We start from the raw sequence: 13,960 nt of genomic DNA, 5'->3' as shown, positions 1-13,960 counted from the left end.
TCTTTCCCAGTGCAGGCATTACAGGCCACACTCTCCACTTTACGTGAATGCTAGGGTTCTGAGCTCAGAACATGCAAATACTTTGCTTTACCCAAGATCTATCTTCCCGACTTTCGACTTTCGTGAAGTTTTATTTTTCTGTTTGTTTGTTTATTTGAAATAGGGCCTCACTGTATTGCTCTGTTGGTCTGGAACTCTTTATGTAGACCAAGCTGGCTTTGAACTCACAGAGCTTAACCAACATCTGCCACCATACCTGGCGATGGAACATTTTAAATGAAGGAAACAAATAGCAAGCCTGTGCACCTGGCTGTTGGCCACACACCCACCAGCTTTGTGTGGGTTTCTCCTCCCCAAACTGTTTTTACTCTTAAAGTGTTTTAAGACCTACCTTTGCCTACATCTTTTTGCCCATGAACTCCAATGCTAGCTGAACATAGTTTTAAACATATTTGCAATTAAGTCACTGCACTACATTGATAATTCCCTGGTAGAGTCACAGGGGTGTCTTCTGACATTGTGACATGATGTTACCATCTACAAATATGTTAGGCCACAATCTTGGCTATCCCGGGGCACACGTGGCTGTGGGCTGAAGTTTGGATAGGCTTATACTTTGGCCTGATTCCCCCGTTCTCTCAGAAAATTCCTGTTTAGAGTTGTGGAGAAGGCTTGCCATGTAAGTCTGATGTCCAGAGCCCACATAAAGAGCTAGTGTGGTAGTGTGCATCTTTAACCCCAGCAACCCCACTGTGAGATGGAAACCTGGGTGGAGATAATCACCCGGAAGCTCACAGGCCAGCTAGTCCAGAGTGTGCAGCAGCAAAGCGCAAAGAGACCCTGCTGAACCAAGCGGAGTAGCTGGGGTGGACCAACCCCGGTTGTCTTTTGCCCTCCACATGCACACATGCATCCACACACATGCACACATGCATCAACACACATACACACATGCTTCACCTATTTACATGACACACACATACACACATGCATCCACATACAAGACACACACATGCACACACACATGCTTGCACCTATTTACATGTACAAGGCTCTGGGTTTTTACCTCCAGAAATGCAAAAGACTCTTTACAGTTGGTCATTTGACTCAATTTAAAGAGGACTAATGGGAACATTTGGTTTTCTTTTTTATCATTTATTTGAATTAGAAACAAGATTGAATTACATGACAATCCCAGTTCCCTTCTCCCTCCCTTCCTCCTCTACCACCCTCCCCAACTAAAATCCTACCTATCATATGTCCTTTCTTTTAATTTACACCTGACTCAAAATTTCTGCTCCCTCATGACCTCTGCATCCTTCCTCTTCTTCCCTTCTCATTCTCGTAGCTCCCTCCCCCCTCTTCCCATGCTCTCAATTTGCTCAGGGGATCGTGATCCTTTCCCCTTCTCCTGTGGCCAACAGCCAGGTGTGGGGACAAAGTTTGTCTCTTTTAGGGTTCTCCTTGTTTACTAATTTCTCTGGCAGTGTGGATTGTAGGCTGGTAATCCCTTACTCTATGTCTAAAATCCACATATGAGTGAGTACATATGTTTGTCTTTTTGTGACTGGGTTACCTCACTCAGAATGGTTTCTTTGAGTTCCATCCATTTTCCTGCAAATTTCAAGATTCCATTGTTTTTTTCTGCTGAGTAGTACTCCATTGTGTAAATGTACCACATTTTCTCTATCCGTTCTTCGGCTGAGGGCCATCTAGGCTGCTTCCAGTTTCTGGCTATGAACTGAATAGTGCTGCTATGAACATCATTGAACAGATGTCCTTGTTACATGAATCTGCTTCTTTTGGGTATATGCCTAGGAGTGGAATTGCTGGGTCTTGTGGTAGACTGATTGCCATTTTCTTGAAGAGTCGCCATACTGATTTCCAAAGTGGCTGTAGAAGTTGGCACTCCCACCAGCAGTGGAGGAGTGTTCCCCTTTCTCCAGATCCTCTCCAACAGGAACTGTCATTGTTGTTTTTGATTTTAGCCATTCTGACAGGAGTAAGATGGTATCTCAGAGTTGTTTTGATTTGCATTTCCCTGATGGCTAAGGATGTTGAACACTTTCTCATGTGTCTTTCAGCCATTTTAGATTCCTCTATTGAGAACTGTCTATTTAGTTCTGTACCCCACTTTTTAATTGGATTGTTTGGTGTTTTGAGAATAGCTTCTTGAGTTCTTTGTATATTTTGGAGATCAGCCCTCTGTCAGATGTGGGGTTGGTGAATATCTTTTCCCAGTCTGTGGGCTGTCGTTTTGTCTTGCTGACTGTGTCCTTTGCCTTACAGAAGCTTCTCAGTTTCAGGAGGTCCCATTTATCAATTGTTGATCTCAGTGTCTGTGCTACTGGTGTTATGTTCAGGAAGTGGTCTCCTGTACCAATTAATTCAAGGGTATTTCCCACTTTATCTTCTAATAGGTTCAGTGTGGCTGGGTTTATGTTGAGGTCTTTGATCCATTTTGACTTAAGTTTTGTGCAGGGCAAAAGGCTTGGGTCTATCTGTAGTCTTTTACATGTTTGCATCCAGTTATGCCAGCGCCATTTGTTGAAGATGTTCTCTTTGTTCCAACATATAAATTTGAATTGTTTGTCAAAAATCAGGTGTTCATAGGTGTGTGGGTTAATATAGGGGTTTTCAATTCTATTCCATTGGTCTACCTATTTTTGTGCCAATACCAAGCTGTTTTCAGGACTATAGCTCTGTAATAGAGCTTGAAGTCAGGGATGGTGATCCTCCAGAAGTTCCTTTATTGTACAGGGTTGTTTTGGCTATCCTGGGTCTCTTGTTTCTCCATATAAAGTTGAGAATGAACACTTGGTTTTCATGTCCCTTACATCTTCTGTGACAGCCTTACAACCCTGCCATTTTGTCAGTTTGGTGGGTCCTACAGAGCTTCTCAGATCCAGGATGATTGGTTGTCAGAGTCCCTGCTGTGGCATCGGCAGATCACTGCCCTGGATGTTTTCCTGTAAACTTCGGCTCTCAGGCCTTCTCACTCAGGGATTTGTGGCTCTCCCTTCCCAGTGGGTACACCTTCATCTTTGAGGACACCTACAGCCCCTGACACACACCTGTATTGGTGCTGCCACACTCAGGGGGCCTGTTGTCCAGGTGTCTTGTCCACAGATGTTCCAGAAACTTCTACCTTGTGTTCAAGCAGCCACTGTGGACCCCGACAAAAGGGTGTATTTGCCGGTCCATTCCGTATTGTTTCTTCCTCTCTTGTTATGACATTTCTATTCTTTGTGATTTGAAGAGCCTCAGCTTTTCCTCATCAGCTACAGGAAGGGCAAGATAAGTGTTCTCCCCTTTGTCACCAATTGATCAGAACGTCAAGTTGGTGCCTATATTAGTTCTCCTGTATTAGAATTCTATCCCTGTAATAAAATATTTGAGGCAAATAATTTATAAAGGGGTAAGGTTATTTGAACTCATGATTCTAGAGCTACAAGTCCATAAGCATCAGCCCCAAAGCTTTGGTTCCCCTGATGAGGTTGTGAGTGACGGAGCCAACTGCTCCTATCATATACCTATGATAAGCCCATGCTCCATGAGGAAGCAGAAGGAAGAAGGAACCCGGGTCCCCCAGTCCTCTCCAGGGACTTCCCTGTCACCTAGCATCCTCCCCACTTCCCAAATGTTCCACTACCTCCAAATAGCAGCACAAGCTGGGACCGAGGCTTTGTGTATCCATACCAAACAAATGCCCTTTAAATGTAGGGCTCCTGGCTTTTAATTTTAATATTATTTTGAAAGTAGTTATGCCAAGATGTCTGTTATCTGAAGCTCATATTCATCTGTGTATTTATTTGCTGACGTGGCCTTTCTAGCTGAGGTGAGATTCATGACCTCACAGTGTTACTGGGCCCAGGAAAGGAGCACCGGTTACCCTTGAATCCACAGCAATTAGAGAGAGGTAGAGGGCATAAGGTCAGCCCTTATCTGCTGTACGGGGGCTCTGCCCATAGGACAGTGACGAGGGCAACTGAGGCCATGTAAGTAGCTACCCCTCCAGGGAGGCCCTGGCACTTTCCTGGCCTGCTCATGTCCTTCCACTTCCTCCCCAGGGCCAGAGAGAAGCGTGGATGTGACAGATGTCACCAAGCAGAAAGACTGCAAGATGAAGTTGAAAGAGTTTGTGGACTATTACTATAGCACCAACCGCAAGCGTGTCCTCAATGTGACCAACCTCGAATTCTCAGACACCAGGTGACAGGCTGCTCTGGGGGGGGCTTGGTGGGTCTGGCTCAGGGTCAGGGTTACTAGTCTTCAGTTCTCTGGATGGTAGTGTTGAGCCACCCTGCTGTGAGGGCTACAAGGGCTGTCTCTGAGTCCTGCATGGGGTTCTGGGGTTGTCAAGCCTGGTTTGGGGTTCTAGCCCAGTGTGGGACTGACTGGACTGACCGGGAGACCTTGCTTGGGGTTCTGCCCGGGGTGGAGGCTGCAAGGCCTGACTTGGCATCCTGCTCTGCATGGCCTGTTGCCGTCCTGTGAGTTGCCCAGAAATCGCCATGCGGCCTTGTTTCTCTTTTCCCCTAAAAACACACTGAAACCACTCAGAGGAAGTAGGAGCGCAAAGGAAGCCGCCCCATTCCGAGAGAAAGGCACTGAGGTAGTATGAATGAGTCCCCTCCAGAGGCACGTGCTCCTCACACACACCAATGACATGCTGAGATGACGCACACATACACACACACTTGGAACACACAGAAGCTCTTGGAAGTATGACTCACAGAGAAGCACAGCACATTGATATACTCTCATGGCACACAGACAATGCACACATTCATTCACACTCAGAACACTCTCGTGCATGCCTAGGGGCACACCAAGACACAGCACAATGGCATACTCTCATGGCACACTGAGTCAGCACAGCGACACACCCATACTCGTGACATACTCATAGAACAAGATGTAGACACACTCAAGACAGACACAGAATTCACACTCATGAACACTCTGAGACACAGCACTGGCGTGGTCAGGATGGATTATGTGAACAGCCAGCCCCCTCCCGACTGTGACGCCCTCTGGAAGCACATCCTTCCTGCTGCATGCCCTGACACCCTCGAGTGCATATGCTTACACACCTGCACAGTGGTGGCTTGCCTCGACTAATGAGGCCACTCACAATGTCCCAACAGGTCCTAGGGTTATCATTAGTATGATCCCTAAGGGCTGGGGTGTCTGAGGGTCAGTTATGCACAAACTCTGCCCCATCTTGAGGCTGGAGCAACAGGACCAGGCTGTGATTCTTGGTAGTGTTTTCATGGAGATGGAGAGACATAGCAAGCCTGGAAGCCTCACTCGTGAAGATCAGGAAGCACAGACAGGGAGGGGAGCCTGGGGGCTGCTGCCTTTGTGGGTCCTAGGCTTCATCCAAATGCATTAAAAACCTATCATGGTTTTTATTGATCTGTTTACAGAAGGAGGCATGAGTTCCCTGGGGGTCAACAGGACAGGTGTGTGTCACACACACTGAATGTGGGGTCAGCAGAGTTGGAAGTAGAAGGTGCCTGTCTCACAGGGAGGCAAGCGGTCCCCAACTGCAGCATTTGCAGGGGTCATAGCGAGGATGTGGAAGGAGGTTAGGGACTAGGGGTTGAGTCAGGGCTAGCTACAGGTGTGCTCGACCATGCCCATCAGGGTGTGGTCAAGGTGATGTCAGGGTGACGTGTGAGAGGTTTAAAGGGATAGACAAGGCACATGGTAACTCTCTTTCCTTGCTGCTTTGGCACGCTCTGTCCTTCTGTTGGTTGGCATTTACCTATTAAGAGATATCCTGACCTTGTGGGCTACGCATTAGTTATTCACCGTAGTAACAGGAGGCGCTGTACCATGTGTGAGAAACATTTCTTCTCAGAGTCTTGTGGTACCACCCCAGTGGGCCACTTTAAAGGCTCACCCCTATTCCTGGGGTAGAGACAGTCCCCTGTGGCCGCTGTAGGCCCCTGCAGTGGCCGGGCTCCTTCTACCCTCTGGAGCCCTTGGCTTACTCCCCTCCACAGTGAGATGGCTGCCCAGGACCTGTGGATTTGCGAGGTAGCCGTGGAAGGGGTCTTGTATTGTTCCTGCCTTAGGCTGCATTAAAAGTGGGCGCTCTGGGCTCCACCCCACTGACTGCTCTTCCTTTTATGGCCCTAGAATGTCCAGCTTTGTAGAGCCACCTGACATTGTAAAGAAACTGTCATGGGTAGAAAACTACTGGCCTGATGATGCATTGCTGGCCAAGCCCAAGGTGACCAAGTATTGCCTGATCTGTGTGAAGGACAGCTACACTGACTTCCACATAGACTCTGGGGGTGCCTCGGCCTGGTACCATGTCCTCAAGGTGAGCCACACCCCTCAAGACATTCCTCACCCTTGACTTCCTATTCTCTGTTCTTGGGATCACAGTCCCCTCCAAGCCCTGTCTGTGACCAGGAACTCACCCACTTCCTGCATAGGGGGAATCCTGGGATGGCCAGTTCTGGGGACAGGAAGTCAACAAGATGTGTGTGGCTAGAGGAGCATCTGGCACCGGGCACATGCATGTATTTCCCCTTTCTAATGTCCTTAATGCCCATTAATAACTTGGGAAGGCCTCTGTGTCACCTCGTGTCCCAAGTAGAGTGCAGAGGTGCTGGGGAGACTTCTTAGCAACCACACTGACATCAGCAGGCAAGATGGTGGGTACCTGAGCTGGTCAGGAGGGTTGAGGGGCTTATCACTGGGGCAAAGGGGAAGAGAACAAGATGTGGAGAGCAACAGAAACCCCAAGCTCTGGCTCCACTGGCAGCCAGCTACTTCACTACTTCTCCAGGCCAGCTATGCTTGAGCTGGGGTGGTGGGACTCACACACCCATTCTGGCCCTCTGAGGACAGCATCATGACGTCTGTTCCCAGAACATGAGGACGAGGCTCTTTCTGCTCTGGGTGCAGAGCCTGGCCTGGGCTTGCATGTGACCACACAGGGAAATGATGACTAACATTTAATCCAGAAGCTCTTGAGAACAGAGCTGCTAAGGACTTGTTGGGTGGCAGTTTGTGTTTTTATTACCCCTGAGCACACATGGGATTTGTAGTGCTGTGGAATCGTGTGTATTCTGCTCCTGACTCTCTCAGGCTCACATACCTAGAACCTTCATAACAGGGAAACTTCCAAAATGCAAAGCAGCATTGCAGGTGGGAGTGGTGAGCCTGAGAGGACGTTTTTCAAGTCAGGACCTGTCACCTGACCCCACAGGGTTGTAAAGGGCACCTACTGGACTCTGCTACCTGCCTCTGCACCCCAGCTCCTAGTGGGCTGTGTCCCCTGGTAAAGCGTCTCTAGCACTAGGTAGACGCTAACTCCTATGCATAATGTTACCGGAGCCCTGTGGGCTCTCCATGTGTCCATGTGTTCCCCAGAACCCCATGGCATCCGCCCCATCCAGAATCCCCACAACCTAGTGGGCCCTGCCCCCACCCCGGCATCCTCCCACCTCAGCAGCCCAGCTCCAGGTGGGCTCCCCCCACATTCCTGGTGTTGCCGCTCTGCCAGTGGGCTCTTTTGGCAGGGGGAGAAGATCTTCTATCTCATCCGGCCAGCCTCAGCCAACATCTCCTTGTATGAGCGCTGGCGGTCAGCCTCCAACCACAGCGAGATGTTCTTTGCCGACCAGGTGGACAAGTGCTACAAGTGCACTGTCAAGCAGGGGCACACGCTCTTCATCCCCTCAGGTGAGTGGGCAGGGCCCAGGTTGACTGGCCGTTATGCTCCCTGCCTCGTTCCTCATGCTGATCCCTCTGCCTGGGCTGTCTTCCTGTCTCTGGCTGGCCACTTCCCTGGCCCCTCACAGCCTGAGGCCTGTATCCTCGACCTGTCCCAGTCAGCACCAGGTTAGCTCAGAGCTGTGTGGCCAGCTGGCTTTGGCATAGGAGACCTGGCTCAGTCAAGTAGCTCTGGAGGAGGAGGGTAGGTGTTTGAAAGTGTTCCTAAGGAATGCTTAAACTAAAGTAATAAAGTATGCCCTGAGCAGCTGAGGTTGCCAGGTTCTCCTGGGAGGGTGAATCCCAGAACTGAAAACATCCACTCCGAAAGACTCCTTCCCTCCAAAGTAACTTGATCACATTTTGAGAGCGGAGCACAGGCCCCACTGTACCATCCAGGAGCTGATCCACTTGCAGGGTTCCTTGTGATCCAAATGAAGTCCCAGAACCTGACTGAACTCAGCTCTAAGGCTCTGGCTCTAGGGCCTCCCCTTCCCTAAAGGCATCCTCACGCTTGCTTTGGGAGCCATTAATGGTTCTCTGGATTCTGGCCCCAGGTCCATCTTCTGGAATAACCTAGACACAAACCTCAGCCTCCAGGAAGAGAGACAGCTCCAGCTCTGTCTCTCTTCACCCTTGTGTGGGCGGGTCTGAGGTCAGGCTCCCTCTCCTGATGGCAGTGTTGCCTAGGGGTGTCCTGACCATGTCCCCCTTGGCTCCTAGGCCTCAGTTTCTGTCTGTGTGGTACTAGGCTGTTCAATAACCTGTGTTATCTCAGACGCACTACCTCTTCCATCTTTCTCAGAGGTTCCTACCTGGCCTGAGCAGGGAGGACCAATGAGGCAAGACCTGGGATGGTAGGAGCTGGAGTTCATGGTGAGTGGGGGAGGTGAAAATGGTCATAGCCACAGCTCTCATGTCTCTCCCAGGCTGGATATACGCCACACTCACCCCCGTGGACTGCCTGGCCTTCGCTGGACATTTCCTCCACAGCCTCAGTGTGGAGATGCAGATGAGGTAGGAAGCTCCTGCCATGCTGTCAACCCTTGGACCAGGTGACCCAGTGGGTACCATGCCATACTCGTGGCTAGGCCCAGCCTGTGGGTTGCTGTGCTGACATCTTTGTGCCGAGGGGAAGGAGGAATGGATTCCATGGTCTGGACAAGGGCAAGCCTAGCGGTGGTTTGGCATCATGAAGGCTGCTGTCATCTTTCTTGGAGTATGGCCAGCCTCTCTACTAACCACAACCCACTGCTTCCACCCATGGTGGCCATCACTTTGGGTGGCTTTGGGCCCAGGGGGGAAGCCTGAGATGGCTCAGTAGCCTGGATGCTCCTTTTGGCATGGCCTACTTGATGCTCCCTGCACTGACTAGTTCTTTCCTGTGGCTTCCAGGGCATATGAGGTGGAAAGACGGTTAAAACTAGGCAGCCTGACTCAGTTTCCCAACTTTGAAACTGCCTGCTGGTACATGGGAAAGCACCTATTGGAAGCATTCAAAGGTACCTGTCACTCCAGGTTGGGTAACTTGAGCTTGCAGCCCTGGTCTAAGGGACATCTTGGCCCTTTGTGAGGCCTAGTCATGACCCTTTAGGACATAGGATAAGAAGGTCTCTGGGGCCTTGGTGTAAGCTCTTACCCACAAGACAGGGCTGGGGGTTCCTGGGCAGAGAGGGGAAAGAAGTGGCCTGCCCATGGCCTTCTTGGGTAGGCTTCATGTGAGATGGGAGGGGATGGAAGGTCAGTCATTCCCCTGCAGGGCAGGTGCCAGGTGGGCAGGTACCCCAGATTCCAAGGAGAACCGTTGGCAGTTGGACGAGTGGCCTGGGGCAGTGGCCTCTGGAAGGCCTCTTGCTGGGGCAGGCTAAGCAGCCACCACACTAACCTATTGTGTCCTTCCCAGGTTCTCACAAGTCTGGGAAACAGCTGCCCCCACATTTAGTTCAAGGAGCTAAAATTCTCAATGGTGCTTTTAGGTCATGGACGAAGAAGCAGGTAGGAAGCAGCTCACATATGTGTTGGTCTGAGGGAGCAGGGATTGGGCAGGGAAGATACAGGGTGCGTCCTAGGGAACATGTAGTGGGCCCTGTCTCCCCAGGCTGGCCTAAGCTGCTCTGCTACCACTAACTATGATCCCTTGAGGGGTGTGTTGGACAGATGTAGGTTGTCATTGACCCCAGGACTAGATTCCCTCAGGAGTTTGGGCAAGGACGACTTTCTGTTAAACCTGAAAAATGCAGGGAGGACCCCAGGAAGCAGCTGGTGCTTTGACCACACGTCTGGTTCTGGACAGAAGTACTAGGGATGCACTTGTGGCTCCTGCCACTCAGCAGCCACACAGTCTGCTTTGTAACCTGGGGATCCCCTCCCTCCTTCCTTATCCTCTCCTGCAATCCTCTCATGCACTGGTTTCCTCCAGTCCCTCAGGATGGCAGCTTTCCATTTGTCCTCTTGCCTGGGTGGTGGCTATAGTAGGGGAAATGGGTCTGGCTTAGCCTGGGGTAACCTTGTGATATTGTCTCCTACTGGAGACTCTGGCTATTCAGAGCTCCTGTCCACCTGCTGCTTGAAGAACAAGGAGTCCCTTCTAGGTCAGAGAGAAAAGCGGGGGGTCTCAGAGGGCATTGAGACAGAGGCCAAGTAGGGAAACATGTCCACGGCCTGTTTCCCCCATGTGTGGGCCTAGTGGGATGGGCGACAGTGTTTTCCTGGGGTCATCCTATGGCTACCATCTTCTTGAGACTCATAGCTGGGACAGTCCAGGGGTCCCTTCCACCTTACCTTAACTACATGACTAGGAAAAGAGACTAGTTCACATCCACTCCAAGGCCTGCTAGGTAGCTGATGGTGGCATCAGGCAAGGGTCAGTCTTGATGCATTTTCTACCACAGAAGTGGCTCACAGAGAGCTGCTGCCTTACTGGGCAGGGCCCCAGGAGCTTGTGTACCAGGCTTTGCTCCATGACAGCCTCTCACCCCATGGGATGTCCCTGGCCCTGGCTGGGTGGACAGAGGGTAGCTGAGGTGCTGAAGTGGCCAAATTGGCACTAACCCCACTGTTCCACAGGCTTTGGCAGAGCACGAGGACGAGCTCCCCGAGCACTTCAGGCCCTCACAGCTCATCAAGGACCTCGCCAAAGAGATCAGGCTCAGCGAGGTGAGGTCATGCCAGGGTGACAGACCCCTGGGACAAGGGTGGGCCCAGAGCCTGCCAGGGAAATTCCTCTGCATTAGTGTTGTGCCAAGGTTTGGTTTGGTCAGTGTGTGGGGAGACAAGACGAGGGAGAGAAGGGTGAAGAACCCCGAGTCCAGTCTTTGAGTCCCAGTTATACTGAGTCTGGAGGAGCTGGGCAGCATCCTGGGCCTGGGTAGGGCAGAATAGCCCCAGAAAGTGGGGACTGAGTGACGACGGTCTGGGACGATGTGGGTCTGTCACATGGGGCTGTAAGGTGGTGTGGACATTTCTTGATGTTATTGGACAGTGTGATGAGCATTACAGCTAACAATGTGGAGCAGATATGAACGTGTCACGTGGTGTGGGCTGTGTGCGCCTTTCCGGGCACACACATGGCTCTGAGTCCCCTGAGACCTGGCATGGTCTGGAGGGAACACAAATGATCCTTTCCTTTTCCCACACCAGAGTGCCTCCAAAACTGTCCGACCTGAAGTAAATGCTGTCGCCTCCTCAGATGAGGTCTGTGACGGGGACCGGGAGAAGGAGGAACCACCATCTCCCATTGAGGCTACCCCACCTCGATCCCTCCTGGAGAAAGTGTCCAAAAAAAAGACTCCTAAGACTGTGAAGATGCCCAAGCCATCCAAAATCCCCAAGTCCCCCAAGCCCCCCAAGCCCCCCAAGCCTCCCAAGCCCCTGAAGCTCAAGGATGGAAGCAAGAAGAAAGGGAAGAAGTGCAAGGAGTCAGCCTCTCCCACCATCCCCAACCTGGACCTGCTTGAGGCCCACACAAAGGAGGCGCTGACCAAGATGGAGCCACCCAAGAAAGGAAAGGTGGGGCCCTGAGCTCCTCCCCATCATAGGCTCAGGCACTGCAGCCCCTGTCTTGGGCCAGACCAGAGGGAACAGCTAATGTTGACATGTCTTTGCTCTCCTTTGTTACTGGGTGGGGAGAGGAGACTGGCTGTCCGGTACAGTCTCCAGAGAGTGCAGGGTCCAGTGTCTGCCTGTAGATAAATCTGCACAAAGTGCTGCCCTGTCTGTGCCAGCTTCTAGGCCTGCCCCCTGGAGAGAGAGAGAGAGAGAGAGAGAGAGAGAGAGAGAGAGAGAGAGAGAGAGAGAGAGAGAGAGAGAGAGAGAGAGAGAGAGCACAGCATGTTTGTACTGTGGCAGGGGTAGCACCCAGGAAGTCCACTGGATTGATGCAGGGTGGACTTCGGGCAGGGGCCACCCTGCTTAGTTTTTCCAAGTAATTAGAACCAGTCCCTGGGCTAAGGCCCTGCAGATATGCAAGGCATCTGTTTAAAGAGCACAGTGGGAGAATGCAGAGGGTTTGAAGAAGGGATTGATATGAGGGCCTGAGCCCCTGTGGACACTAACAGGTCTTACTGAACCCGTGAGATTATAGACTGGCTGTGAGCTCCTTCCAGGATGAGTATACTTCTCTCTAACATCTAGGGGGCCATTCTCGTGGCATGTAATATTCCACTGGTGCTGTTCTTCTGGGGCAAGGAGGGAGGGAAGGAGAGAAGGATGGGTGCACGGGTGGGTCCACTGATGGGCAGTGGATGGACAGATGGACAGAAGGATAGGTGGGTAAATGGATGAACAGATGGATGAGGGACAGATAGGTAGGTGGATAGCTGGAGAGAAATGAAAGACTAAATGAAGAGATGGATAAATGGGCAGATGAAGGAATGGATGGATGGATGTGTGTGGACCAGCAGAAGTGGACCACCGTGCTTCTGTGCCATCGTAACCCAAGCCTATTCATCTTCTCTGTCTACCTTTGGGTCATCACTGCTCTGTTTGCAGACTCCAAAGAGTGTCCTGAGTGTTCCCAATAAGGACACAGTCCACGCACAGAATGACGTGGAAAGGCTGGAAATCCGAGAGCAAACTAAGAGTAAATCAGAGGCCAAGTGGAAGTACAAGGTGAGGGTGGGGTGTAGACCTGTGGTGGGTGTGTCCGCCTGTCCCTGGGAGGTGGGGCCTGAGGAAAGTCCGTGTGAGTCTAGAGTGCACCTGACCTCCTGTGACCCACTCTGTAGACAGTATGGGTATAAAACCAAACATGTTATCTTCTCCACTGTCTCTCACCTTCTTCATGGTCCCATTTCTGGTCTGGGGCAGCATCCCAGGATGGGTCCTGCATGCTGATGGCTAGGCCAGCCTTGGCATTTATGAACAGCTTTCTTGGGCATGTTCTGGTACCCAGTTATACCCTCTAATGTGAGTTGGCATCCTAGCCCCTCATCCCAGTGAGCTCAGGGACAACCTTGGTCTTGCTTTCAGAACAGCAAACCTGACTCTTTACTGAAAATGGAGGAGGAGCAGAGGTTGGAGAAGTCACCCCTGGCTGGGAACAAGGACAAGTTCTCCTTCTCTTTCTCCAACAGAAAACTGCTGGGGTATGTGAGAGCCTGGGCAGGGCTGAAGGCGAATGTGCAGATGTCACACATTACATACATGTCGCCACACTGCATGCACTCCATTCCACACGTCACAAACACTGAGCATCACGCTGTACCACACAGGCACCCACATCACCTCCCATAGACTCGTCTGTCACATGCACACGCCAGTGGACACTCCAAATTGTACTTTCATACCGTGCACTCACATGTATGTATGGTACCACACACACACACACACACACACACACACACACACACACACGCATGCACGTACATTGCATGATAACCTCCACCAATACCATCTATACCAGACATGCATCCCCACACACATACACACATACACGCATACACACATACACACATACACACATACACACATACACAGACGTTAATCTACCTTCATTGCATATCCATTCCACACAGATGTAAGTAATACAGTCATCCCACAGGCATCTCACAACACACACACACACACACACACACACACACACACACACACACACACACACATACAGGATGCTTGGTTGACATCCTAGAGTGGCTGTTTTCTGAGCTGTTGGTCTCATTCACTGCCACTGTATTGCATGGAACATGTTTGCTTCTGCTTCCCGAACAATCTGCAGGGTGCCTGG

The 13,960-nt window shown here is 51.1% G+C and overlaps 1 protein-coding gene across 2 annotated transcripts in view; it reads left to right on the top strand.

The window, feature by feature from the left end:
* Phf2 (PHD finger protein 2) overlaps nt 1-13,960 on the top strand; it is a 75,140-nt gene that overhangs the window by 47,497 nt on the left and 13,683 nt on the right. For both annotated transcript variants that reach the window (XM_027409977.1, XM_027409976.2), the window contains exons 5-14: nt 4,071-4,212; nt 6,151-6,337; nt 7,545-7,707; nt 8,667-8,754; nt 9,133-9,239; nt 9,641-9,732; nt 10,804-10,893; nt 11,377-11,745; nt 12,727-12,846; nt 13,207-13,322. In XM_027409977.1, coding sequence (XP_027265778.1) covers nt 4,071-4,212; nt 6,151-6,337; nt 7,545-7,707; nt 8,667-8,754; nt 9,133-9,239; nt 9,641-9,732; nt 10,804-10,893; nt 11,377-11,745; nt 12,727-12,846; nt 13,207-13,322 — 1,474 coding nt within the window. The remainder of the gene's footprint in view (nt 1-4,070; nt 4,213-6,150; nt 6,338-7,544; nt 7,708-8,666; nt 8,755-9,132; nt 9,240-9,640; nt 9,733-10,803; nt 10,894-11,376; nt 11,746-12,726; nt 12,847-13,206; nt 13,323-13,960) is intronic.

This window comes from Cricetulus griseus, chromosome 3 (assembly GCF_003668045.3).
Source record: "Cricetulus griseus strain 17A/GY chromosome 3, alternate assembly CriGri-PICRH-1.0, whole genome shotgun sequence".
In the NCBI taxonomy this organism is placed as follows: domain Eukaryota; kingdom Metazoa; phylum Chordata; class Mammalia; order Rodentia; family Cricetidae; genus Cricetulus; species Cricetulus griseus.
This window is presented reverse-complemented; position numbering and strand designations above follow the sequence as displayed.